This window comes from Lepidochelys olivacea, assembly GCF_965140295.1.
Source record: "Lepidochelys olivacea isolate rLepOli2 genome assembly, chromosome: 5".
Taxonomy (NCBI): Eukaryota; Metazoa; Chordata; order Testudines; family Cheloniidae; genus Lepidochelys; species Lepidochelys olivacea.
In genome coordinates, this window is record NC_140415.1 from 113384756 (window position 1) to 113412612 (window position 27857).

Here is a 27857-nt window from a genome sequence, read left to right on the forward strand (position 1 = left end):
TCATACCGAAGCCAGTAAAATAATTCCCTGGCCCACGTGTGGGATTTCCAACTGTCTCAATATACAAGGGCTTCTGGATAGCTTTGTTAGCTCATATAAATGTTACTGGGTCTTTTAAAAGACCTACAGTATAGTGAACAGCAAGTCTGCTGCTAATGCTAATGTTTAACCTATTTAAAACAATGACACATTTGGAAAGTGATACAGCCAACAGAGGAGCTCAGATTAAAATATTTGACTCTTGCCAACAAGTAAGAGTAAGCAAATAGAGAAACGGAACAAAAATATGTCAAATGATGCAGTATACATCACAGCTAACAGAAAAGTCACCACATACACGAACAGTCTATAGGTCATGGGCAGAGAAATAATTAAATATGTCCAGGGTGCTCATCACCAACCAAAGATGTGGCTGGATCGACAGCTTTTTCCCCCCCAACTTTAATTTTATCATGGTATTTGACACTCAAAATGGGCGTTGACCACAGAAAATCAGAGTATAGCACTATCTAACTTTCTCAGTCACCTACAAGGCATTGATAAACTGCCTTGGCTGTGTATTCAAAGATGAAGTTTTAAAGACACCCCACAGGCTGAATTAGATGTCGGCAGACATAAGTAATGTGGAGAAAACTCCATCTCTGCCCCTCAAATGGGCAGTAGGCAAAAGAACTAAATGTCACGTACAGTCGCACATCACAAACGATAAGAGGTAAAATCTCAAGTTTGGATGCCTAAAGCTAGGTACCTAAATGCATAGTCTGATTTTTAGAGATAAAGAACACACACAGCTCTCACGGGTATCATCTATACTACACTCCAATATCAGCGGTGTGTGGGGTATGCATAGCCACATGCGGTAGCGAAAAGCAAGCTGCGTCCACACTGTGGTGCATAGACACTGGTGTCAGTGAAAGGCTCTGGCAGAGGGAACGCAGCAGGGAAAAGCTTCAGCAGCTTCCCACTGCAGGAGCCTTTCCGCACTGCTTCCCCATTGCCAGAGTCTCTTCCTGGAGCAGGGAAAGGCTCCAGCAGCAGGGAGGCAGTGGGACACTGCACCGCTAGCAGCAGCAGTGTGGATGGGAGAAGCTCTGCTTGGTCTGTGGAAAAATTTGTAAGTTACATAGCTATGTAGGCTATGTAGGCTTCCGGTCTGCCGTTACTGTAGTCGCTTAAGCAATGCCTCACTGTCTACACCACTATTTATACCCATTCTAAGAGGGTATGTACTCTACATGCCACCAAAAGAAGTATGCAATGTAGGCACATCTATTGTCTTATATACTGATATATATATATCCCAGTCCATTGAATAGGGGACATAAGCAGGGAGGAAAAAACAGAGCATGAGCAGAGCACCACTGCTCTCCCGCAATTATCTGCCTGCCAAATCAGCCCCCTGGGGCCATGAACATCCAGACATAACTTACAGCAACATCAGGATGCTCTAAAATAGGATGAGAGACTGGGCTGGTGTCAGGATAGTCAAAATTGATTATTCCATCACTGCTACAAGTCTGAACCAAGAACTTTGCAATTATTGTATGTATTTAATTCCTTTAACCAATTTTAACTCTCACCTTTCTTTCTTTCCCTTTTGATAAATAAAACTTTACATTTTAGATACTAAAGGATTGGCATCAGTGTGATTTTTGGGTAAGATCTGAGTTATATATTGACCTGGGTGTATGGCTGGTCCTTTGGGATCTGAAGAACCTTTTATTTGATGAGACTGGTTGTAAAGAATCACTCATCTCTAAAGTCTAGTGTTCTGGGGGGTAATACAAGGACTGAATTACCGAAGGAAACTGCTTTTATGACATCTTGTTAGCTAGCATGGTGAGACAGAATTTACTTTAGTTGCTTGTATGGTAAATCTCATGGGAGAATAACCACCAGTTTTGGGTTGTGTTTGCCCTATTTCTCAGCAGTTTGTCCTGAATTTGGCTCTCTCAGTTATGACCCACAAAGGCAAGGTTACACCTTCACAAAATTTCTCAGTAGAATAATTAATATATTGATTACTAATAATTACTGACACTACTTCACACTGTGTGTGAACTGCAATATTTCACTTAAAGCATAAAAAAGCATCTGAAACTAGAATAAATATGTCCTTTGGTAACTAACAGATTATAGCTTTATTCAAAAAGTTATTGTTGTTTTGGTGATCTGACACTTGTATCACTGTCGTTGAATTCTAGAAATTGATCTGTACTCTGATATCTCATTCAAGTTGTAAAAAAAAGCGACTTAAGGAAAAAAACATTTAAGTGACTGTTGAAAATATATACTCAAATCAATGTTTATGAAGAACTGTCTCTTTGTCATAAAACTGTAAATTGTACATCAAACCTAACTACACCACAGAGAGTAAATCAGTTACAGAGGTGAGAAAATATTTGACCAAGAAATTATAGTCTCACCATGCCCATTGGAGAAGTATCTTTCTAGCTTCAGGAAGTTATGGGTTGGTTCATTTCTTGAAACATGGCCAGAACTGAACACAGTGTTCAAGCTGAGGGCATATAATTCATTTACGTACAGTAATAGTATTATAATATTTTCATTACTGCTGTTGTCTATCCCCTTAGTACAACATAACATCTTATTTGATCTTTTTGACCATCACTGTAAATAGAACAAATGCTCTTCATTGAGCTTTTCACAAAGATATCTAGTTCTTTTCCTTAGTAGTCATAATTAGTTTAGAACCCATTAACGTATATGAATCATTCAAATGGTTTCTTCAAGCATAGCCTTCTATTTGCCTACACTGAATTTCATAAGCCATCATGTTGCTCACACACTTGCCTCTGTTCGGCAAACTCCCATTTATTAATATCTCTCCATTTTTAAAATGCTGACAGTTTTGTCTTAGTCTTTGTTTTCTGTTTCTTAGCCAGTTCCTAGTCAATGGTGGAACTTTACCTCTCACCACATGACTACTTAATCTCCTTATTAGCCTGTTGTGAAAGGCTTTTTGAAAACTGAAATAAATTATGTCCATCAGTATTTCTTTACACTCCATATAGTTGACCTGCTGAAAAGAATTCTAATGCATCAGAGACACATAACTTTAATTTACAGGAAAACATGTTTTATTCCTATCATGACATGGTTGTTTAGCATGGGCATTATAAAAATAACCGTAAGATTAGATAGGTATATATCAGACATCTATCTTTAATGGCTCCTTCAGCTAATTTACCTATTATTGAAGTAAGTCTCACAGGCTTGTAGTTTCCAGACTCACAAAGCCTTTTACCAGAAAAGTACAACGTTTTTGTAAGGGGTATGGGGTCACTGGTTGGAGTTCTGGGTTGCAATGGTACATGTAACTGGCTGACCTAATACCAGTCCATAAAAACCAACCCCATGGGAAACTTCCTTTGCACTTGTATGGCTGGTGTGAGGTTTTGGACATCCTTCACATCTTATTATTTCTTCCTCTCACAATGAAGGCCAATCTGTTTCATGACAACCTACTACTGCCACTTCTGACTTGAACAGGTGCTCAGAGCAGCCAGCTCTGCTTCTGGAGTTTCCCTTTGAAAGGACACCACTAGCTGCCATGGGCAGTGAACAATCGTAGCCTATAGACCTCTAAGTCTGAATTTCAGTTTTATTTTAATTCAACGTCTGGGTATCCCCCGTGTGTTCTACTGCAATCACTGACGAGTGATAAACAGCACTGCAAATGGTGCTTGCATCTTGGAATCCTACTTTGTATCAAAAGCAAAGGCACCTGTGGATTTTAAGTGGGATGCTGAAGAAAGGCAGATGCAGTAGGATCACAACAGCTAAGTTACAGAACACACATTAAGAATCATTAAGCACCATAAACTCTAAATGCTCATAATAGTGTCAGAAATCCCCAATTCCCATTCTACATAAATTGGGCTATAGAGCTCCCAAAGTAGCACACATTTCCTTGATTTCTGTACCTTTACAATCCCAACTAGTGTTGCAGTAGCCTTCCTTTTTGCCTTAAATTCTTCTCTTAAGGGGAAAAATGGAAAACTGACTGACTGAAGAGTCAAATAATAATGCTACATGCCCGAAGTAAAGGCTTATGCCTGCAGAATTTGAACTTTTGAAATGATTTTAGTTTATCTGTGAAGCTCTAGGTAACTGCTGTCTTAACAATGCTGCATCTTCTCTTAACATGTTAAAATTAATTCACCTCAAGGCTGACAACAAGCATGAGAAATTTCAGCCTTACGGGTAATTTTTTTTCAGAAAGTTATGAAGTCACTGGCAACAAGGATTTAGCATGAAAATGCCATCTCAACCATAGCTGTAACATTGCCAGTGACATGCTATAAAGAGGATTCTGTTCAACTATGTACCTTTCAAGTTTTACAGCCTTTGCACGCACTAGGGGAACAGTCATTAAAACGCCACTTTAGAGATAAAATAAAGACCTTCTCTGCTTGTGACAAGCTTCCATCCCCTGAAAATCAAAAGCTGATGCCTCCACAGGGGGATATGTATTGCCAGTTGCACACAGTTTAAACAGGGCTATGAATAGGGTGGGGGCAGAGGAGGCATTCAACAGGCTAGAAGGAGAGTTAAAATAAAAATTCTACTCAGGTGGTTTGAAGAGTTCCTTTCCACGCTAACCAGCACCTCCACCCCTACACACAGTGCCGATATCCACTGAGATTCCTCTACAACTTTTAGGGAGTATTTTAATTCCCCTCTCCCTGCCTCCACCCATCTCCCCATAGAAGATGCTATCACAGATCAAGTCTGCTATGAGAATTAATTAAAACTCATCTCAGGAGGCAAGTTGCATTTATAAACAGATGAGTGTGCAAGCTAGGCAAAAGTTTTCAGAAAAAAATACCCAGCTTTTTTTTTTTTTTTTTTAAATTACTCTTAGGTCACTTCACCGTTCTAGGTTCAGTTTTCTTCTAAAGAGGAATGATCCTTGAAAATAATTCAGGATAGATTAAGGAACCCTTTTTTTAAAAAATGGTTTCTGCTTGGATTTTGCAATTATCTCTCATTTCTCCTACTCTAAACTAATTAACATTTTATTTCTTCAAATATCTATTAGAAAAAATTATACAAACATAGTAAATAGAATGAGAATTACATAAGAACATAAGAAGGGCCATACTGGGTCAGACCAAAGATCCATCTATCCCAGTATCTTCCGACAGCGGCCAATGCCAGGTGCCCTAGAGGGAATGAACAGAACAGGTAACCATCAAGTGATCCATTCCTTATCACCCATTCCCAGCTTCTGGCTAACAGAGGCTAGGGACACCATCCCTGCCCATCTTGGCTAATATCCGTTGATGGACCTATCCTCCATGAATTTATCCAGTTCTTTTTTGAACCCTGTTATAGTCTTGGCCTTTACAACATCCTCTGGCAAGGAGTTCCACAGGTTGACTATGCATTGTATGAAAAAATACTTCCTTTTGTTTGTTTCAAACCTGCTGCCTATTAATTTCATTTGGTGACCCCTAGTTCTTGTTGGATCACTATACTATACATGTTAGAGGCATACAAAAATCCAGACATGCACATAAGCATTTCAGAAGTGTAAAAACAAAAACAATGTAATGCAAGGGAAAACCGCTAGCACTCAGGGGACACTGGCCTATCTCAAAAACCAAAAGGAACAGTGTTAGAGTAAGGGAGAGCAAAGGGGAAGCTCTTCTTTCTCCTCTCTCTTCTCCTTTCCTCCGTTTACAGAGCTCTTCCCTCTCAGATAGTGAGGTGAAGACAATCCACTACTCAGCCAACCAACCACCCTACAGATAAGCTGCGGGACAACCCGCCTGCCACCACCACTCCTACTGCTGTAGAACAACTACTAGCTGGAAGGATTATTTAGGATCCTCTATACGATGCTAGGGAATGGGTTCAAGAGTGGTGGGTCAAAGGTTGAAGGACGAATAGCTAGGGGTTTGGGTGGTAGCGGGAGAAAGGACTAATGGATTTTGGCTGAGAATGTGGGACTTGGGTCGTATTTTGCCCATGGACGGTAACACAAAGCAGCAGTTGACATAGACAGTTTTTGAGGATGCTCCTTTTTGGAGTTTTGACAGCACATCACTAATCTGGGATCAGAAACATAAATACTTTATAAATGGTGGCCTAACTATTTACGTGCAGAAATATTCCAGCATTATCTCCTCTCACTAGAAAGCACAAAACAAACGGATTGCCTCAGACTCTTCAAAATGAGTCAGACTACTAGACCTCTTCGTTATCAGTTCATCTGAGCAGTGCTCTCCTGCCCACTCCCCACCAAGAAAGCATGGACACCAAATCTTCACGAAGATCATATATATTAATCATGCTATCCTGGCCACGAGCATTACCAATGGACTCAAGTGTACAGAGTTACCACAAAACTGCTGTACAGTACTCTCAGACGCTAATAATTACACTTGCCATGCCCTGTCTCTTAGGAAAAGAAAAAAAAAAGATTTATTCCCATTCACCAAATATAAAAACACAGCCAACAACAAAAAATAGCTCATGCTTTGAGCTGTATTGAACAGCTAAAAGTTTGCTATGATTTACTTGTCTTCCTTCCATTTTGGAGTTTCTAGAGATGTTAATGTACAATTCTGGGGATGATATAGGTTATATGATTCCAAACTCTTTGACAAGCGAAAGATACCCAAATGTTCATAAATTATCAGTATATAAACCAACTGGCATATCATTTTAAAACAAAGTAACCGGCGACTAATATATGGCTAACTGTAACCAAAAAACACCCCTTCATTGTGGTGAGCATATAAATCCACTTCACATCTAATACAAATGATTCCATGTAAATAAATCCATGAATTACTGCAGCAGTTCATATTCATCAGCTTTTAAAAAGCGAAAACATAAGTCACTCACAAAGTTGTTTTTTCACTCCCAATCTTTGTCGCTATAGCCACATCTCAGCTGTCTCGCCATTACCTTCTGGATGCCTTCCACTCAACTTCAGCTTTGCTTGGCCAAAATGGAACTTCCCTATCTTTCCTCCAGAGCCCTCTTCTGGGTCACTGTTGACAACAGTGTCATTCTTCCGGTCTCTCAAGACTAAGTTTGGAGTCATCTTTGATTCTCTCTCTCTTTCTCACCCCATATATCTAGGCTGTTTCCAAATCTTACTGCTGCTTCTTCCATAATATCCTTCCTATCCTCCCTGCCCACAGATGAAACTTTTATCTCCTGCTTTGATTACTGTAACCTCCTCCTCAACACTCAGTTCACTCTCTGGTCCATATCAAATGACGCTACTGAAGACAGTCTCTCCAACCACTGCCCTCTTTAAATCCCTCCACTGGCTCTGCTTCTTCCACTATATCAAGTTCAAGTTTCTCTGCCGGACCTTCAAGACCCTTCAGACTCTGTCCCTCTGACCTTATCCACTTGTTTTTGTTACTCACAGCCATTCTCTTCAGCCAAAGACACCAACCGTGACCACCCACTTGTCTGCTCATTCCCACAAACATCTTCATCCTTACTTCAACACCACCCGTTACGTGTGGATTGTTCTCCTTGATATGTGATCTGATCATTCCTCCTTTTAATCCCTTCTCCAGGCCAACTTCAGCTGTGACAACTACAAGAAAGTAGCCAGTGTTAAATGGCAAGACTCAGGGCAGTTGGAAAATACTGCTATTTCTGTAATTAAAAAAAAAACTAAAAAAAAAAATAGGTTGCAAATATGAATATAGAAATATACCAATATACTGCATATATAAAATGTATATATTTAATTGTCTCCCTCCCTACCCAGTCTTTGTATATTACTTCTGTTGTCACTATGTAAACTCTTTGGGGCAGAGACTTAGTCTCCCTCAACATCTGTACAGCAGAGAGCACAACCTCCGATTCTGATTGTGGTTTCCGGGTGCTGCTGGAATATAAATATTTACTACCAACAGCTCTCTAGTGGCCCAAGTGCTATAACTCAAGTATCATGCAAGAGTGCAAACAAAAGCTAGCAAGAAGCAATGATTTCTGCACTTTTGGGAGTGGTAGAATGTAAGAAGAGGAGCACTAGTAGTTACCATTCCCTCTACCCCAACCCAGGAATGCCTATTGATACTGAAGTGGCTGTCTCTCTAGTACTGTTATATAACACTATTATATAACTTCTTATAGCAATATCCTTTCAGTGAAAACACAACAATCTTCAGTGGCTCATTATAGAGCTATTTTCCCCATGGAGGAAAAAAAAATCGGTTACAAAAAGCTGTGCTTTAATCAGGACGCGAGTGTTCTCAACATTGTTATTTGTAGAAGGGCATGTGCGTAGATTACTGCACCATACACTTGCCCTCTGAAAACAGCATATGGGCAGCTATTATTCTTTAACATTTCTTTTATTCCCATCTCAGTAACTAATAGAACTAATATTTTATTCATATCTTAGTAACTAATAGAACCAACCACAGAGGGTTTTTTTGCCTCTTAATACAAATCCTCATCACAGAGCATGAAAAAACCCTTAAAACCCAATCTTTCACAAAAGGTGAAATTAGTTTCTTTGGAAGGGGAATAAATTGATAGGGCATTGTTAATTCCAGACATTTCCCATAAAGCAAGTAAACAATCTATAATGTCAACAGATTGATGAGCCAAATGAAAATACAACCAAAACATCTGAACATTCAAATAGTCAATAGTTAACATCTATGATTTTGCACAATTTACAAAAGATCTAAAAGCCCATTTAGAATCCACAGATATAACAAAGTTGCCTGAAAGAAATAAAAACAAGGAAGAAAAATACAGAACACAACCCAAAACATGGAAACAAAAACAAGACACACTTACTTCAGATTTGGAGGACATGTTTTCTTCCATGTCAGAATCATTGGGATCTACAATATCATCAAATGGTGGTAAAGTTGCTTTTTTCTTCTCCAGTGTCTCACTTTCCAGTTTGACCTTCCCCATCTTAAGCTGAGATTTATCCCTTATTTGTTTTTTGTCAGCAGAACAAGTAAGTATCAGGGAGGGAGCACTAGAAAAACTTCGAAATAAAGCCTCCGAACTACTTTTTTTCCTTTTTTTGGCAGTAAGTTCCTCAGAATCTGTAGTGGGGGCCCTTTTTGTAGGGGCCTTCTTTTCTTGCTGCTGTCCACCTGTTATAGTAAGGATGCTATTTTCAGATTTTGGCTCCTTGGACATGGGTTTGGGTTCCTTGAAGGCCATCTTAGGAACAATTTTTTCATCTTTCAGTGGTTTGTTTTCTTTGGGTTTCTTAGAGGATTCTTTGGAAGATTTGTTGTGTTCCCTGGAAGGTTCTTTGAAGGCACTTTTATGTTCTTTTGAGTCTTTAGACGGTTTTTCCTTGTGCTCCTTTGTTAATTTATGGGGCTTTGAAAAACTGTTACTACTGCTGCTGCTGTTTGTGTTTATATTCTTATTGGGGTCCTGCAACAAGGATAAGCACAGAGGAGATTTAAAACAAAGACAAAAAACAGTATGAGCGCAAGATTTAACCTACACACATGGATTACAAACTGTAGAATTTGTTCACTTTAAGAACACATTCATAGGTTAAAACAATTCTTCTATGTTCCCCCTTTTAAAAAATTGGCAATCTTATCTTAAGAAACACATAGCTGATTTATTTTAAAGATGAATACAGTACCTCAGTGGTTGTAAAAGGTGGACCTTTTCAGTGAGTTATAGTGCAATAAGAGCATCTAAGACACTGCAGAACGCTCCTCTAAATTGTTTGGCAGGTAGTTAGGACAATTTTAACTTCTGAACAAAGTTGGGTTTAAGTAGTACAAAGGAGAAGAGCACAAAAAAAAGGAAGTTCAGGACTTTCTAATATGAAATGTCAAGTGTGAAAAGCAAAACAGTTATGACAACAAGGCAGGTAAGCCACCTGTACTTCATAGCACAACTACAACCATGCGAGGGTCAGATGCATGTTGCAACCACAACATTTCAGGCAAGATCTTATGTCCTCCCCAACTTTTTCCACAGTTCATTTCTCATACAGAATGATAAATTCATAGATAATTCCTAAAACCCATCTGGATACCCAATATTTAAATGAAGTTCTCTTTGCTTCAAACTCATGGTGTGGAAAAAGAGCTGTAGAGTAGACTGTGCTAGGGGAGGGAAACCTTTACCTGGTTCCATTTTCTCATACTGCTGTTTACTTTTTCCTGGGTTTTGTTTATGTTGGGTATTTCCTTATGTTTTTAATTCCATCTCTGATAATGGCATTCGCTTTTGAGCAGTTCTAATGTTTAAGTAGTCCTACCAGACAAGCAAATGGCAGATATGGTATACAATGTGATTCTTTGCCCAAATTTGCCATTGGAAAAATCTCAAAGGCCAAACACATGGTGGAGCCACCATCTTTCAAGCGGTGCCAACAGTAAGGGAACCACATTTTGAACCACTAAAAATGCTATTTCTGGGACTTCTTATTACATATGATCTGACCCCATCGTTCCTGGCCTGATTTTCAAAAGGTGCTGACCTCACCAGCCACTCACATAGATAGAGCACTAAGAACCTCTGAAAAATCATTCATTCCAGAGATGTTAACACCAAATGCTTATGGTAGTTATCCCCAGAAACAAGTTTATTTTTACTGAACTAGTAATTCTGAAAGAACAAAACCCAATTTCCAACAAGTAACATATGCTCAAAGTAAGGCTAATTATTTTCCTATAGGTTGATTACATAATAATATCTTAAATATATTTTTATTCAAATATTCCTAAATGTTAAACACATTTTGATGAAGAAATGTATACAATTCAAGTGACTGCATATAGTTCTCAAACTGCCAGAGAATTTCCTTTCTCCATGGCAAAAATAAAAGTCGAAAATGGCATAGAAATTCAAAAGAATTTTAGGTTTCAGAGTAACAGCCGTGTTAGTCTGTATTCGCAAAAAGAAAAGGAGGACTTGTGGCACCTTAGAGACTAACCAATTTATTAGAGCATAAGCTTTCGTGAGCTACAGCTCACTTCCTCAGATCTGAGGAAGTGAGCTGTAGCTCACGAAAGCTTATGCTCTAATAAATTGGTTAGTCTCTAAGGTGCCACAAGTCCTCCTTTTCTTTTTTTTAAAAGAATTTTAGAACTTCATGGAACCAAGGGAAGTTTTGGGTGTGCAAACAAACAATAAAATCTACAAAATACTGTAATTTGGGGGTCATAAAATTATGATGTAAAATAGTGCATGCACAAATAGGATTCATTTACTCACGACATGAACAACCATTCCAACATACTATAGTACTCTTTTCTTTTGCTTAGAAAGCAACAAGAGAACCCAGATGACAAGCAGTGAATTAAATCAGTAGGATCATCTAGCTCACGAACAGAAGAATTACTGGAACAGCACAATGACCCAAATATTGTACTTGAGTATACTGTCTCAAGCAGTGATCTCCATCAATTTTCTCAGTAAAAGAGGGGAAAACAGAGCACCTTAGCCACTGTTTCGGAGTAGCAGCCGTGTTAGTCTGTATTCGCAAAAAGAAAAGGAGTTTACTTGTGGCACCTTAGAGACTAACCAATTTATTTGAGCATAACCTTTCATGAGCTACAGCTCACTTCATCGGATGCATTACTGAATGCATCCGATGAAATGAGCTGTAGCTCACGAAAGCTTATGCTCAAATAAATTGGTTAGTCTCTAAGGTGCCACAAGTACTCCTTTTCTTCTTAGCCACTGTGCAACACAATAGCATGGTGTGTGTGCATGTAAGGTTTCTCTAACTGTCGTCTGTCTCAAGAAGTTTTCACCCTATAGCATGAGAACTGATCATCCTAATTTTTTTTCCACACGACTGTAACTGCCAGCACTGTTCTTACTAAGCATCTAATTCTTCTTTCAATCTTCCTAAGCAAGTTACTTCAACAATATCCAGCAACAGTGAATTTCATAAATTAATGTATGGCAAAATTTGTAATATGTGGTTATTCAACCTTAGTTGAATTATGCCAACTAAATTTCTGTGTTTAACCTGTTTAGGGAGCTTGCTCCCTATTTTGATGGTCAGATATTTAAACTTATTGCTATAAAAAATATTTGTAATGCTAATTGTAACGCTGGTAAACCAAGTGCCAGCTCTGGCTAAGGCCATAGGCATTAGCTAAAAACTGACCACCTCATGGATGGAAACTAAACCAGCTCACCTATAGGTTAGTTTTGTTCAAAATAGGTATTAGTCATATAAGAATGTATTTAATGTTTAGACTATCAGATGCCTGTAAATTGCTGCATGCATTCATCTCATTTATAATGTCTATATTCCATGCTATAAAGAAATATGTACATTTTGGTTTGTAGCTTTGAAAATGTTTGTTCTGAACTTGTGAACCCAGCCACGGGAATCATTCCCCCTCCCCCACCATCCATCCAGGAGGACTATCAGAAATTAAATGGGAAATTATAAAAGACAAAAGATTTGTTCATTGCGTCATCCATCCATAGAGAAGTATGTGCAGAGGGCCTTGTCCCATCGGTTTTAATGATAGAAGATGGAAACAAAAATAGCTGACATGAAGATTTTTCATCTCTTTTCTGTTTGAACTCTCACAGGGCTAGAGAGTCTCAACTGAGGCAGAGCCTTGAATAGACAGATTACCACATCTCTGTCACCTTTGGGAATCATAGATAACTCACTTGTGTATATATGCTTGCTTTAATGTGTAAATAAATAATTTTATTTCCCCTAGTAAATAAACTCTAATTAGTTCATTATAGAAATGGCAACAGGTGTTCTCTTTGGTGTGTGATCTCAGATACAAATTAATCTGGGGTAAGTGACTGGTCTGTTAGGACTGGAAACAACCTCAGTATTTGTGATTTTGGTCTAAGCGACCATTTATCACTAAGTCCACTTGGTGGGGTGAAAGATAGTGTGGTTTGTAATATTAGCTTGGTTTGACTCAGGAGTGGAGACCAATGTAGCCAGTGATATCTCAGTAAACAAAATATTTAAAAAAGATCCTTAAAATCTTTTTGAAATTTTGGAAGTCAAGGAGAGCTTGTTAAATAAGACCTATATGTAGAGTCTGGTGCATATTTGCCAATTAGAACAGTATAAGTGTTGTAAAGAAAATTTTGTTGCTGAGAATGGGAACTACCTCAAAGTGAAAGGGAGAGCTGAGGCTTTGGCCTTAATTTGGTTGAATTAGTGTTCACTCAAGCCCCATTCAAGTTGCCAAGCAGATGACGTACCTGCTGCGGAGAACTGGGAAATGTCTGTTTTTTTTCAAAGGAAAGAATGAGACACTCCGTTCCCCTCCCCCCCATAATCACCAGGATGAAGGAAGGAGTTAACGTCTCTCTCTTCTAATGGGAAGAAGCAATAGATTTGAAACCCTAGAAGCATGGAAACTTCAAAGACTATTATATTTGGATATGTCAGATCCTGTGGGGCACATGGAATATTCAAAGACTTTCGTATCGATAAACGTTCTAGGTCTTTATCTTCCTGGCTCTGGGTGGTTTTGGGGAACTGGGAATCCCTTGGGGTTTATTAATGCAAAGTCACTGTGCTGGTTATACAGCTAGCCAGCCCTTTGAAGCATTGACTGGTTTTATCTGTTTCAGAAGGACTGGGGAAAAAAAGACCCCTCACTGTATGAAGTGTCAGCCTGAACTGATTCTGTGACCCTCACTTGATCCACAAGCTGACATGAGACTTTAACCAAGAGGACAAAACCCTGATATAAGAGTTTGAAGGATTTTTGAAACCTACCATGGTCTCCATATGGAAGATGGGCAACGCCTGGTACGTTTAACATGGATGTAGACCATTTATTGTTTAATTGTATATTTTCTCTGTAATGCTTTTGTCCTAAATAAATGAACTGTGCTTCATGAAAGCTGACTGGTCACTGGTAAACACTGTCAAAGCCCTTGGGAGACAGCAGAATAGCAGGCACTAAAGTAAGATCAGACCTGTTGGAATAAACACAACCCTAACACACTATTCTGGAGGGAGAGGAATGTGAGTTCCTGCCCCATACGGTACTCTTGAGAGAGCAGAAGTGCAGTTAAACCTGGAACTGATACATCTACAATTCCCTGATCTTTATATCACGTATATAAAAATTATGCACTTAACTATATAACTACCTTGTTTTTCGTCAGTTGATGTTCATTCACCATTCTGTGCTGATAAGCATCTGTTTTTTTGGGAGGGAGTTTCCCGGCGATGGGGGTGGGAACCCTCCTGCCTATCTGTAGCTGTGGTTTATTTGGCTGCCTTACACTGCCACATGTTTACAATGAGGAAGAGGGAAACATTTAACTTTTGGGAACTGCTGTTGGAGTAACCACAATTCAGAATGTGACAGCAGCAGAACATGAGAAATGCAATGAGCAAACTAGGGTCACAGTAACCCACAACCTCTATTGAGGTTGACTAATTTTAAAAATATAGTTTGTAGAACTGATCTGAAAACAGAGATGGCCTTTCAAATAGAACTTGTGACAGTTAGATGGGATGTTAGAGCAGGGTACACATGTTGTGCTGTGCAGCTATACTTGTTATCTAATTAGCAAGACACTGGCAGAAAACTCTTCAGGACTTGTCTAATTTAGATGTTTAGGCTGTGCTCATCAGTGTAGGAGCTGAGACTATGTCCACACTGCCCCACAGTTTGGACTATGGGGTGTGAACAGAAGTGTGCACCAAAGTGCTGCACTCTAACTCCCCCATGTGGATGCTGCAGGTGTGAACTTAGATTCCTAGTTCACATTAACGTAGTCCTCTTTGAAAATGAATACGTTAAAGACAAACTAGATTATCTTTCAATTTGCGCCCACAGCATCCACACAGGGGAGTTACAACATAGCATTTTGGTGTGCACTGCTATTCATCCCCCCGTAGTCTGAACCTGGGGCTAAGTAGACAAACTGTAATGTCTTCCAAATATTAGAACTATGAAATCACAACCTCTCTCTTCCTCCCCTTTCCTTGGATGTAAGGGGAAGAGAAACAGTTAATTGTTTTGGTTTTAATGTTTGTATTTTTGTTACTTAAAATATTTTATTTAGTTTTGTGACATTTTAAAAAAAACCTATCCAGAGCTTTCCTCAAACAATATGTCAAAAATACAGTACTAGTACATGCATAAACACAGCAGCCACCATAACACCAGAAAATAAATCAACAAACTCCAAAAGCCTGAGAAGAAACTTGGGGATGGGGAACAATAAGAGACTGACCCACAAGACAGACATTTTTCATGGGTATATATTTAAAAACAAAACTGGTATTGCCAGATCTTCAGAGCCAACAGTAAGGAGTCAAAACATTAGAGCAGGTCAAAAATTTTCTGATGGAATATTTTTCCACTGGAAAATGCCAATTCCTCAAAATCTAATCAATTTCCTACACAATGGAAAAATCTGGCCTCTGCCCAGCTCTACCAACCATAAATGAAATGCGGCTGAGATAGGAAATTCAGTAGTCTAGCTGAGAAGACTGTTCTCCTTGAGTGCATTCTCACTGTGGGTCTAAACCACACTAGTATTTTAAATATATTAGACAGATTTTGAAACTTCCCGATTCATCCATCAAATTAATATGCACTCCACTAATCATAGAACTGGAAAGGACCTCGAGAGGTCATCTAGTCCAGTCCCCTGCACTCGTGGCAGGACTAAGTATTATCATTCTAGACCATCCTTGACAGGCGTTTGTCTAACCTGGTCTTACAAATTTCCAATGATGGAGAGTCCACAACCTCCCTAGGTAATTTATTTCAGTGCTTAACCACCCTGACAGTAAGGAATTTTTTCCTAATGTCCAACCTAAACCTCCCCTGCTGCAATTTAAGCCCATTGCTTCTTGTCCTGTCCTCAGAGGTTAAGAACAATAATTTTTCTCCCTCCTCCTCATCACAACCTTTTATCTATTTGAGGGCATGTACTTGTGGCATACTAATGAAAGATGAGTGCCTTTAAACACTAAGCAGTAAATAAAATCTACTACTCCTCTTAAATGATGACATTTGAATGTTTGAAGGAAAAGCACTTCCCCACTTCCCATGCCACTAATTAAAACAAAAACAAAAACATTAATCATTCCTGATTTTAGTCAAGACCATTTTCCTGGAGTTTTGAAGTGTGTGCACATGTAAGGTTTAAGTTCTATGTAAAACAAACCCCAAAGGCAAGATCTAGTGACTAGTGATGTTTTTATAGTCCATGTGGAAGGCCAAAGTCGGATTCTTAGTTGTCAGAGTAACAGCCGTGTTAGTCTGTATTTGCAAAAAGAAAAGGAGTACTTGTGGCACCTTAGAGACTAACCAATTTATTTGAGCATAAGCTTTCGTGAGCTACAGCTCACTTCATCAGATGCATCCGATGAAGTGAGCTGTAGCTCACGAAAGCTTATGCTCAAATAAATTGGTTAGTCTCTAAGGAGCCACAAGTACTCCTTTTCTTTATTCTTAGTTGTGTTCTTTCATGTCTTGGCCAACCAAGGGCCAGGGTAATGTCCTCAGTAGGGGTGTCTGGAAAACAAGAATTCCATTTCATGAAAAAGGTTTCAAAATCTGTCTTTTTTCTGGTCTGAATCAGAGAGAGCAGGGACCTGAATCTGGATCTCCCACATCTCAGCTGAGTGCCCTAATAACGGAGCTATAGGGTAATTCCTACATTGCAATGTCAACCCAGGATTAGTAGAACTCAAGTTACAGCACCCTGTGTTTGTTAACCTAAGGCTTGAGCATCTACACACATTTGTTACTGAAGTTTAGGAATTGCTGAACACTAGGTCCCAACCTGGGTTCCAGCATCTAGGCTGCATTATGTGAGTCTAAGGGCTTGTCTACACTTACCGGGGGATCAACACATGGTGATCAATGCATCGACAGTCGATTTAGCGGATCTAGTGAAGACCTGCTAAATCAACCGCAGACCACTCTCCCATCGACTCCCTGGTAAGTGTAGATCGGACTCTCGACCGAACAAGAAGTGCAAGGGGAGTCGACGGGAGAATGTCTCCTACCGACATAGCGTAGTGTGGACCCCACAGTAAGTAAATTTAAGTATGTCCAAGTAAATTTAAGTAAGTAAAATTAAGTAAAGCTAATGTGCTCAATGCTTTTTTTGCCTCTGTCTTCACTAACAAGGACAGCTCCCAGACTGCTGCGCTGGGCATCACAACATGGGGAATAGATGGCCAGCCCTCTGTGAAGAAAGAGGTGGTTAGGGACTATTTAGAAAAGATGGACATGCACAAGTCCATGGGGCCGGATGGCATCCGAGAGTGCTAAAGGAATTGGCGGCTGTGATTGCAGAGCCATTGGCCATTATCTTTGAAAACTCGTGGCGAACAGGGGAAGTCCCAGATGACTGGAAAAAGGTTAATGTAGTGCCAATCTTTAAAAAAGGGAAGAAGAAGGATCCTGGGAACTACAGGCCAGTCAGCCTCACCTCAGTCCCCAGAAAAATCATGGAGCAGGTCCTCAAGGAATCAATCCTGAAGCACTTACATGAGAGGAAAGTGATCAGGAACAGCCAGCATGGATTCACCAAGGGAAGGTCATGCCTGACTAATCTAATCGCCTTCTATGATGAGATTACTGGTTCTGTGGATGAAGGGAAAGCAGTGGATGTATTGTTTCTTGACTTTAGCAAAGCTTTTGACACGGTCTCCCACAGTATTCTTGTCAGCAAGTTAAGGAAGTATGGGCTGGATGAATGCACTGTAAGGTGGGTAGAAAGTTGGCTAGACTGTCGGGCTCAACGGGTAGCGATCAATGGCTCCATGTCTAGTGGGCAGCCGGTGTCAAGTGGAGTGCCCCAGGGGTCGGTCCTGGGGCCGGTTTTGTTCAATATCTTCATAAATGATCTGGAGGATGGTGTGGATTGCACTCTCAGCAAATTTGCGGATGATACTAAACTGGGAGGAGTGGTAGATACGCTGGAGGGCAGGGATAGGATACAGAGGGACCTAGACAAATTGGAGGATTGGGCCAAAAGAAATCTGATGAGGTTCAATAAGGATAAGTGCAGGGTCCTGCACTTAGGACGGAAGAACCCAATGCACAGCTACAGACTAGGGACCGAATGGCTAGGCAGCAGTTCTGCAGAAAAGGACCTAGGGGTGACAGTGGACAAGAAGCTGGATATGAGTCAACAGTGTGCCCTTGTTGCCAAGAAGGCCAATGGCATTTTGGGATGTATAAATAGGGGCATAGTGAGCAGATCGAGGGACGTGATCGTTCCCCTCTATTCGACGTTGGTGAGGCCTCATCTGGAGTACTGTGTCCAGTTTTGGGCCCCACACTACAAGAAGGATGTGGATAAATTGGAGAGAGTCCAGCGAAGGGCAACAAAAATGATTAGGGGTCTGGAACACATGACTTATGAGGAGAGGCTGAGGGAACTGGGATTGTTTAGTCTGCAGAAGAGAAGAATGAGGGGGGATTTGATAGCTGCTTTCAACTACCTGAGAGGTGGTTCCAGAGAGGATGGTTCTAGACTATTCTCAGTGGCAGAAGAGGACAGGACAAGGAGTAATGGTCTCAAGTTGCAGTGGGGGAGGTTTAGGTTGGATATTAGGAAAAACTTTTTCACTAGGAGGGTGGTGAAACACTGGAATGCGTTACCTAGGGAGGTGGTAGAATCTCCTTCCTTAGAAGTTTTTAAGGTCAGGCTTGACAAAGCCCTGGCTGGGATGATTTAATTGGGGATTGGTCCTGCTTTGAGGAGGGGGTTGGACTAGAGGACCTCCTGAGGTCCCTTCCAACCCTGATATTCTATGATTCTATGTCGACTTCAGCTACTTTATTCATGTAGCTGAAATTGTGTAACTTGGATCAATCTCCCCCTGTAGTGTAGACAAGGCCTGAGTCCAACCAACTATAATTCAGACTTTCTAGCACTCTCTCAAAATGTGGCTGCTCTAGCCCTTTGTTGGTGGTGCAGTGTGGGAAAACTTGACTGTCCACCAAACTTGACTAACCAGAAGACAAAGAAAGTCAGCCTGTGGGATTGTGGATTACTTTTGGCAGACCGCCAGAGCATGAGTCCTGTAAGGCTGCATCTACACTGCAAAGCAACAGGGCTTGACCCTGGATCTTTCCTTGACAGCTGTGAAATAGGTCTTGGAGAGTTGAAGGATTAAGTAGTATGGAAACCCGGCCCAGCAGCCCTCCTTGGGTTTTTAAAAGAAAAAAGTCCCCAATTTAAAATTATCTTCTAAATCCAGGAAATTGATGTGCTTATTGAAACCATGGTATCAACATTATGCTCGCCGTGGATGAATTTGTCTCCACATTCATGCATGTAAAGAATTACTTCATCAACCACTAGGACAGCCCCTCACTATAACTCAGAGATTCACTGTCACCTAAGTGAATACATTCTTCTCAACCTCCACCCCTTGTGTAATCACTCTACATGACTCAACAACAGCTGGAAGAAAACAGCATGGGAGGCACGAAATGTAATGCGAAACAGTAGTATTTTCATTCATCACATTCAATTAACGTATGAGAATTAATTAAATAACTGGGCATACTGATAGAGATACATGAAAGTTCACCTATACTCTGTGCTGTATAGATCTTAGTGCAAACAAGAATGTATTTATTTCCTTGTATTTTTTTTAAACGAAGTGCTCTGAAGCATTTGATTTTCTCTCCACCCTAAGAAACACTGCAAACAATAAAAGTGAGTGACAGATTCTGTTGCTGAAAGTGACACGCCAACTAAACCTTTCTTTCAAGTGATGATTGTAACATTTAGATTGTGGATTATTGGCTGATAATGTATTTACATACCACAGTTTACCTTTGCCTATCTGTCAAATATCTAGTTGAAACAACCCAAGTGAATCATTCTATACTTTCTTTGGTATCTTGTATGACAAACATCAAAAGGATAATTAATATAGAGATTACATGCTTGTTAAAATACCCAAGTAAATTAAACAGAAGTACACATATTTCTGCAAGAAACATAATCCCCTTGATATAGCAGGAGTAACAGACCTGTAAAAGAAACGTTTGGGAGAGCATGATACAGTCAGGAAGTACTTTTCATAACGTACAGACTGTGGCAGTCAATAAAAGAGAAAGCGCCTAGAGACTTAATTACCACTGGGATTATAAAGCAAAGACATGGGGAAAATGGAGGATCTAAAACAACTGTTGGTTCCCATGCAAAGGCACATCAGGACTTCATGTTGCAAAACGTAATCTCCCAGTTTGGTTAAATAAGTGCCAGAAGGCAAGTGCCTTCCTATGAAAATGGTTTCAAAGAACTCAAGTAGCAGATACGATGAAGATAGTTAGCAACTGTAGCAATTTTGGTTCATTTAGTCATTAAACTGGCTATAGCGGCACTGCCAACCTAAACTAGTGCATTCTATGTTTTGTCTAGAAATTAAAACAAGTGGTCATAACACACACATTTTATTTCTAGGTGTAATAAAGTCATTACTTCATATTTCATAGCTGTCTCCAAATAATCTGGAAACATTAAGGTAAGAACAGGGAGTTAGCCTCACAAATTTGCCTCCTGAATTTAGGGTCACGGGAGGCAAATGTATGTCAGATGGAGTAGTTGCTTAGTTTCAGAAATTCAAGTTAAAAATGACTTCTGCCATTTTGTAATACTGAGCTTTTAATGTAAATATTCCATTTTTGAATCTTGCTTCACAGTATCAATCAATTTGGAAAGGTTTTGGTGTACAGCAGAGAGAATGCGCTAACAAATCATACAGCAGAAGAAGGTAAGAGGGGAGACAATTCCTTCTTAGGAGGGAAACTTAATATTTTAGTGTCCCCTGCCCTGTTTTATTCACTACAGTTTGTAGTTTTTTCCCTAAAAAGTATTTTCCCCTACTGATTGTTCATTTCACAGACATTACAGCCCTCTTTCTCCTAAAGCTTTCAACGAGGTCTGATCCATCTGGCAGATTGTATTGTAACCAGCAATGGCAGAAAAACAGAAAAACATTTTGGAGTTAGCTCACTGTAGTCAAAGAGCCAGCAGGGGGAGCACAAGACACTGTTTTTCTGTAGGCGAGGAATTTAATGGCTACTGCTCTTAGAAAGTAAATGGCATTACTCGGTGACTGATAGACTGATTCCAAAGGACTCTCCACATCAGATAATTATAAAATAGATTAAAATGTGGTTGTATAGTACTAGACACTGTCCCTGTATATTTTGCATATTTAAAAAAAATAAATGAAAAAATCAGTACAACACACTTAAGTAATATAATTATTACTAGCCCTGATTTAACATGTCACTTGGGATATTTATATATTCCCAAAGTATCCAGAGTCCTTGAAAACGTACACCTTAAAGAATGTTAAAGACAAGAAACTTATTTCTTCACCAAAACCCCTTGGCTACATCATGTTTATCACATTAAATTATGTAAGGCGATACAGACACCCATGTTTTTGAATCCATATTTCAGAAGAATATGTTAGAGTAAGCCAAGTGTGATGGTTCTGTATTACCAATTAGTCCCTTCTGATTTTGGACAAGTGAACATTTAGCCAACAATATCCATTTTTCTTCTTTTCTTTGCACTCACAGGGTACTGCCTGTGAGCTGTGCAATTCTTCCTTGAATAAACCTAACTAGGAGTACTGTATAACAGTCTGAAGTCAGTGAGTGGGAAGCTAACATTCTTGGACTTCTTGGTTTAAATATTTACAGTTAAGACCCATTGTCAATTTCAATAGTACCCTACATCTGCAAATCTAAACTGAAACCTGAAAACCCTACCCATGAAATATAGACTAAAAGAGCCATTCAATAATCTTTAACTGCAACTTTAGAGAGTGCTGTAAAAAGTTACATTTGCTCACTTGTACACTCTGTTCACACCGATAAGGAAGCTACACTGAAGTTGATGAAGTAACTCTAATTTACACCAGTTGCGGGTCTTGCCCTAAGTAAATACTACTCCTCAACAAGTTGGGGCTTAAAAAATTCCCAAAAGAAGTGGATTTCAATTTACAGCATGTTATCATAGAAGAATACACAAAATTTTAATAGTAACCGGGCTACGATTACATTACACGTCCATTCCTCCAAACACAAGCGATAAGCCTAAATAAGGCAACGCCTTGGAGCATATTTTTTCTGATATTTGTACCTGTTGCCATGAGCACAGAGTAATACTGCTGTCTATGTTGTATGTGAGGCTGGGAGGAGACAAGGCTGTTTCTGAGGGGAGATGGCTGAATTATCCTTCCCACTGGCAAGTAATGCAATGTACTGATACAATGACTCTTTCCACCATTAAACATTGCAGCAAACATCAGTTAAAACTGAGCAAAAAAGAAAGTGATTAATTAGAGGACTATCCCCATGGCTCTGGCATGCCACGCTCCTTAGTGAGGGTTTATAGTGATAATTTATTGATATTTTATCTCTCTGGATCTCTGACAAAGGAGAAAAGGAATAGCTAGGTACCTATGGCTAAAATTAAAACAATGATTTAAATCAGACACTATTACTGTTACATGCCCTAATTAAGTAATCAGATAACTCATAGTCATTCCTTTACAACAGTTTCACAGATATGGAATGGAAACCTCCATTGCTGTATGACTCTATATCTAATCTTGTATCGCCTATTGTATCTAACCATTCCACTGCCATGTGGTTAGAAACTCACTGCTGGTAACTGTATCCGCAGGGGCAATAAGTAAGGTAGAGCTCCTGAAGCAACAAGTCAGTGAACACGGGCCTTTTCTATTGCAAAGACCCAATTACCTGTTCCATATCTACCAAAATGGCTAGATACATTTACAGCCAGATTGCAAAGATCAATACAATATAACATACAAGGCAGCATACATGAAGAGACAATTGTGCAGATGCACCTTCACATGCCAATGCACTTTTGAACAATCACCACATGTAAAGTTGTTTTAAAAGGCAAAGCATCAATATTTGTGTACTGTGGACTGAACCTTGTATAAGAAATTGTAGAGGTTCAAAACTAGAAAGGCCCTGTTCATAGTATGATCATAGTGGACTGGAAGATACCTTAAAAAATATTGACTTAACATCTTTGGGAGGAATCAAAAACCTGAATATATTTGCCAGCTAAATCAATTATTTTCTGTAGTAAGACACTGGACTTTCTTTAATTCCATGACTTTCTTTTAGAACAACCTCACAATTACCATTTGTCAAGTGCCTTCCTGCCCTTCCTTTTAACAAATTATTGAAAAGCATCCTGTACAGTGAAGCACTCAAGATGCAGATGTAACGCTGACAGACCCCAGTCATTGGCAGGTGTGATCTAACCAGGGGCCCCTAGAGCTTGGTGCATGAGCCTCTACTGCATGAGCTAAAAAGGCAACTGGTTGTTAGCTAAGGCTGTAGAGCAGACTCATTTTATCTCTCTCTTTTTAAGTGGTCTCGGTGCCATTAGATGGGACAGAATACCACAACCAAGGAGGTGTGTGGGTTACACAGATACAGAAAAAAGAGGAAGGACAACCCAGTAGTTAGGACTCTAACCTAGGATTTGGGAAGACTGGATTCAATTCTCTACTTTGGCACTGACTCCCTGTATGACTGGAGCAAGTTAAATCTCTGAGCTACAGTTCCCATTCTGTAAAATGGAGATAATAGCACTTCCCTACCTTAGAGGGGTGTTGTAGGGTAATTACATTAAAGATAGTGAGGTGCTCAAATACTATGGTAATGAGGGCCATATAAACACAATAAATAGATAGACCACTTGCTTCTGTGTTTCCTTTTTAATTACAATCTATTTTGTATGTTACCAACATGTGCAATTAGCAATTTCATTTCTGTGTCAGGGACTCATTGGTTCAGTGCCTATTGATACACAGGTATGGGTGCTGGCATTTTACCTAGGGAACAGTACTGTACACATTTTCATTGTATGAAAGTGATAAGCAATAATAGTATTCTTATGGCATACAAAATCAGGTGCCAATAAGGTCAAAGAGCGTGCTTTAAAACGGCATCAAGCAACAAAGGAAACCCAAACCCAAAACAATAAAATACTGAACAAAGAAAAGCAACCAGGATAGAGAGGATACTTATACATTGATTGCATCATGAAGCAGGTGGATGTTTTTTGTTTGTTTGAAAAAAATCCTAAAATGCAGTTTATTCCCAATTTACTTAAGTCATCTGAAGAAATTCTCTGCTACTTTGAACATGTTAATCTACATTTTTCAGATGGCTCATTGAAATAATCATGTTTCTAGTACAGGAGGAAAAGTATTACTTTTACTGTTTATTAGCTTCACTTATTCACATTGATGACCTGGAGACAGATGACAGCTCTCCGATTGTGAAACAGCAAGTAAAAGAATAAATATAATTCAAAAACCCCAAGGTCATCACATCACAAGATGCACTTCGCCCATTTATTTTGATGCATGTAAATTTGTTTTAATTATTTAAATTGTTACATTTAATAAATTTGTTTCAGTATTTGAAAGTATGCTAGTAAATGTTCTGTGGTATATTTTGCAACAGTGATGAGATAGAGTTCTTTCAAATATTGGGAAGAGAAAAAAGCAATACCGTTCTCTTTTAAGTGAAATATACAATGTAAATATCTTAACCATTGATTGTTCTCCCAACCATATGAGTTCTGCACTACTTTTAAAGTAGCAAGTCAGTAAAATCACTTCAGTGAAGTGCCTGTAACATTGCATCTGCTAGGTTATTGTGCAACATCAAGGAATAAATTTTAGAAATTGATTTCCAGATTTGCACTACCACCTCAATTTCTCACATCAAAACAGGTCTCACCTTTGGCCCATGAGATGATTTCTTCTTCACTTCAGAAGAAGACAGGGAGTAGTTACTGGGAAGGTTGGGGAGATGAAGGCTCTGTCCCGAAGGGACTGATGTGCCATCTGACATTACCATGATCTGTTATGAGAGAGGGAAATTAATGTACTGGTCAAATATTATAAAATACTATGTAAGGAATTAGCAATCATTTTGGGAATGGAGATACTACAAAATCTCCAATATAAAATGCAATCTTGTTTTCCTCTATAGGTGCTGGATTATTTTAAAAAATTCCCATCCTCCAGGCCAATATGGAAAAATCTGCACACACACAAAAAACCCCTTTAAAAACCTGAATAGTTTATTCTGCTACAGTGAGTATTTTTCACACGTAAACCTGATGAAAAAGATCTGATGTCTCTTTTGGTTTGGATTAAAACCCAATTTGTACCCCCAATTCCATGTCCTCTATAACATTCAACACTTTTGAAAGAAATCAGTTTATTCTACTTGAGGCAGAAAGGTCTGCACTTATTGCCATCCCAGTAAGCAATATAAAATGTGAATCAGTCTTTCAGGAGTCTTGACTATTGAATAAAGCACTATGATGGAAAATATATGGGTGATGAAACTGATGCTGGTTAAATTTAGTACCTGAAAGAGTTAAGTGGCTTGGCTCTAAAATCCTTTAAGGGAGAGAATCCATCTTCCTAGTCACTCAGGCAAGATGCATCCATGCTGACTACTGACATCTGGCCTGATCTTGGAGGGTATATATTATTGGGTAACATGTAATGTATTTGCTAAGCATTGTATGATAAATAGGTAAACCAACCAACCAAACATATGGCAGCATCTTAAGGTACTTTTGCAATGAAGCAACTATGGAGCTAACTGCACTGATGTATCAAAACTATTGGGACACTAATTGACGCAAATGAGGTGTTAAGGGTCAGAACTTTAACTATGGCTAGTTGGAATACTACACCCAGGCTGGGGCTGAAACCTTACAAATATGGTACTGAACATAGATGGGTGGAATGGGAAAAAAGCGTAGAAAAGATGTGGTTATCCATCCTGTCACTGGGACACGGAGGGAACTACATGGAACAACTGGGTGGAAAGCTCTCGTCTTGGGGTGATCTCCACTTACTTTTTCTTCCAGCTTTGCTTCTAAAGGTATCCACAAGGTTATAAGTATGCACAAGGTAACATTGTAAGTATTAACCCTGCAGGAAACCCCTTTACTTACCTTATTATTTTTACACTTATGTACACTGATTTTTTCTATAATTTCAATTACATTTGTCTGTATTAACTAAAGATCAAAGTTTGTGCGCTTCACCAATTTCATCTTCTTAATTAACTCTAAATAGCCACCTGAAAAGTGCCTGTTTTTTGTGACAAGTGCATGTTGCACCCCAATAAACAATTTCTTAATTGTAGTAACTTATCAGGCTACAAGTTCAAGAATACCAGGATGACATAGAATTATAAGGACATTTCAGTTCTTTTGGAAGCAAAGCCCTAATCAGTCTTTTGAGGACGGTTTTTGTTTTCTGTGGTAAACTATCCCATGTAGGTACACCTGGGATACATCTTTGAGCCCTGAGTGCCCTTCTGCATTGCTGTTAGAATCCCCCAAATGGGTGGCATGGAGGAACTGAGTATGATGCAGGATCGCAAAGCCACACAGATAATTCCTCATGTTTGATAGGTTTTTTTAAAAATCTATCCAGATATCCTGATAGCCAATTACTTTATCCAGCTGACTACAAAGAAAGCACAATTATAGTTAATTTTGTCTTCTACCTGAATTTGTATCACACTCCCCACAGTGCTATAATCAGACGACCACCTGGCAAAACAGGAGCTCAGGTTTAGCCAAAGGACATGTAACAAAGTAACTCCCCGATACACTGGTTCAACATCCCAGGCTCCTAAACCAGGGCAATGCCAGAAGATGGTGCTCTCACAAAGCAACCACTCTCTTGAAGGTATATTCTGGGTGGTCAGGTGGGATCAATTAATAATTTAATTCAACTCAACTTAAATGGCTGACTTTTACGCTCTTCTGACAGACATTCTTTAACCAGAGCTCACCAAAGTTTGCAGCTGAACTCAGCTAGATAAAATTCAAGGAAGGAGGTTGGAGGTGCCATAAAAGGTGACTGGATGCAAGGATGAGAAGTCTCCATTAAATCTGTGTGCACCTATATCTCAGCGCTGTAGTAAAGGCACAGAAAACACACTTTGCCTCTACGATACACCACCCAGTGGAGCTGGTCAGGTTTGCAAAGAGCATGGTTAATTCAAGTTCTCATTACAAGTTCACATTACAACATTATAAGCAAATATCCTTCTTTCTGGGGAATTTCATTTGTGCTAGCATCAGGTCATCTTCACGAGAGGACATGAGTAGGCATGAGCTCACTCACTATTACGGAGTTTGACTGTGTTCTACTCCTTGACACAGCTGGCTATTAGGGAATGAGGGTAGTGGGCACTAAGAACTGAAAGTGTACCCATCAGAGCTTGAAAATAAAAATATATATAAAAACAAAAAAACCCACACAGTGCCAAAGAACTCTATCATTGGAATGGAAACCACCATCTCTTGACACTGATGTTTTATCCACTTATCTCCATTCTGAAAACTATTTAAAGGAAGTCAATGCAGAAGGTGATGCCCAGCATCTCCAGAGGCATTGGAACATAGTGGAGGTTCAGACAGAATGAGGAAATATCAACAGGAGAGAAGTTAGAAGTCAGTTGAGAATTGTTACGTGCAACAACTACTTGCTTGATGTGAAACAGTATTTTTTCTAAAAAAAGTTCACAATCAGTAACAGAAAAGGTAAAAAGCAAAAGAACAAGAATTAGGAATAGAATGCCACGTCTTACTCTGTGACCCCATATGATGCTTTTCATGCACTTTTTCTTAATACAATTAGTACTTTTGAAAATCCTATCCTGACAGCTGGCCTAGCTCTGCTCCCGTTGAAGTTAATGGTAAGACTCCATTACCCTTAGTGGGAGCAGAAATAGCCAATGCTGAGCATTTCTGAAAATGCCATGCTTAATGTTTGATTTGGTTGTAAAACACAA

General features: G+C 39.3%; 1 protein-coding gene across 3 annotated transcripts in view; it reads right to left on the reverse strand.

The window, feature by feature from the left end:
* MLLT3 (MLLT3 super elongation complex subunit) overlaps window positions 1–27857 on the reverse strand; it is a 229620-nt gene that overhangs the window by 55348 nt on the left and 146415 nt on the right. For 2 of the 3 annotated variants that reach the window (XM_084629214.1, XM_084629215.1), the window contains exons 5-6: window positions 24765–24887; window positions 8812–9414 (exon numbers count right to left, since the gene is read on the reverse strand). In XM_084629214.1, the coding sequence (XP_084485340.1) occupies window positions 8812–9414; window positions 24765–24887 (726 nt within the window). The remainder of the gene's footprint in view (window positions 1–8811; window positions 9415–24764; window positions 24888–27857) is intronic. The other variant, XM_084629216.1, reaches the window with a different exon arrangement.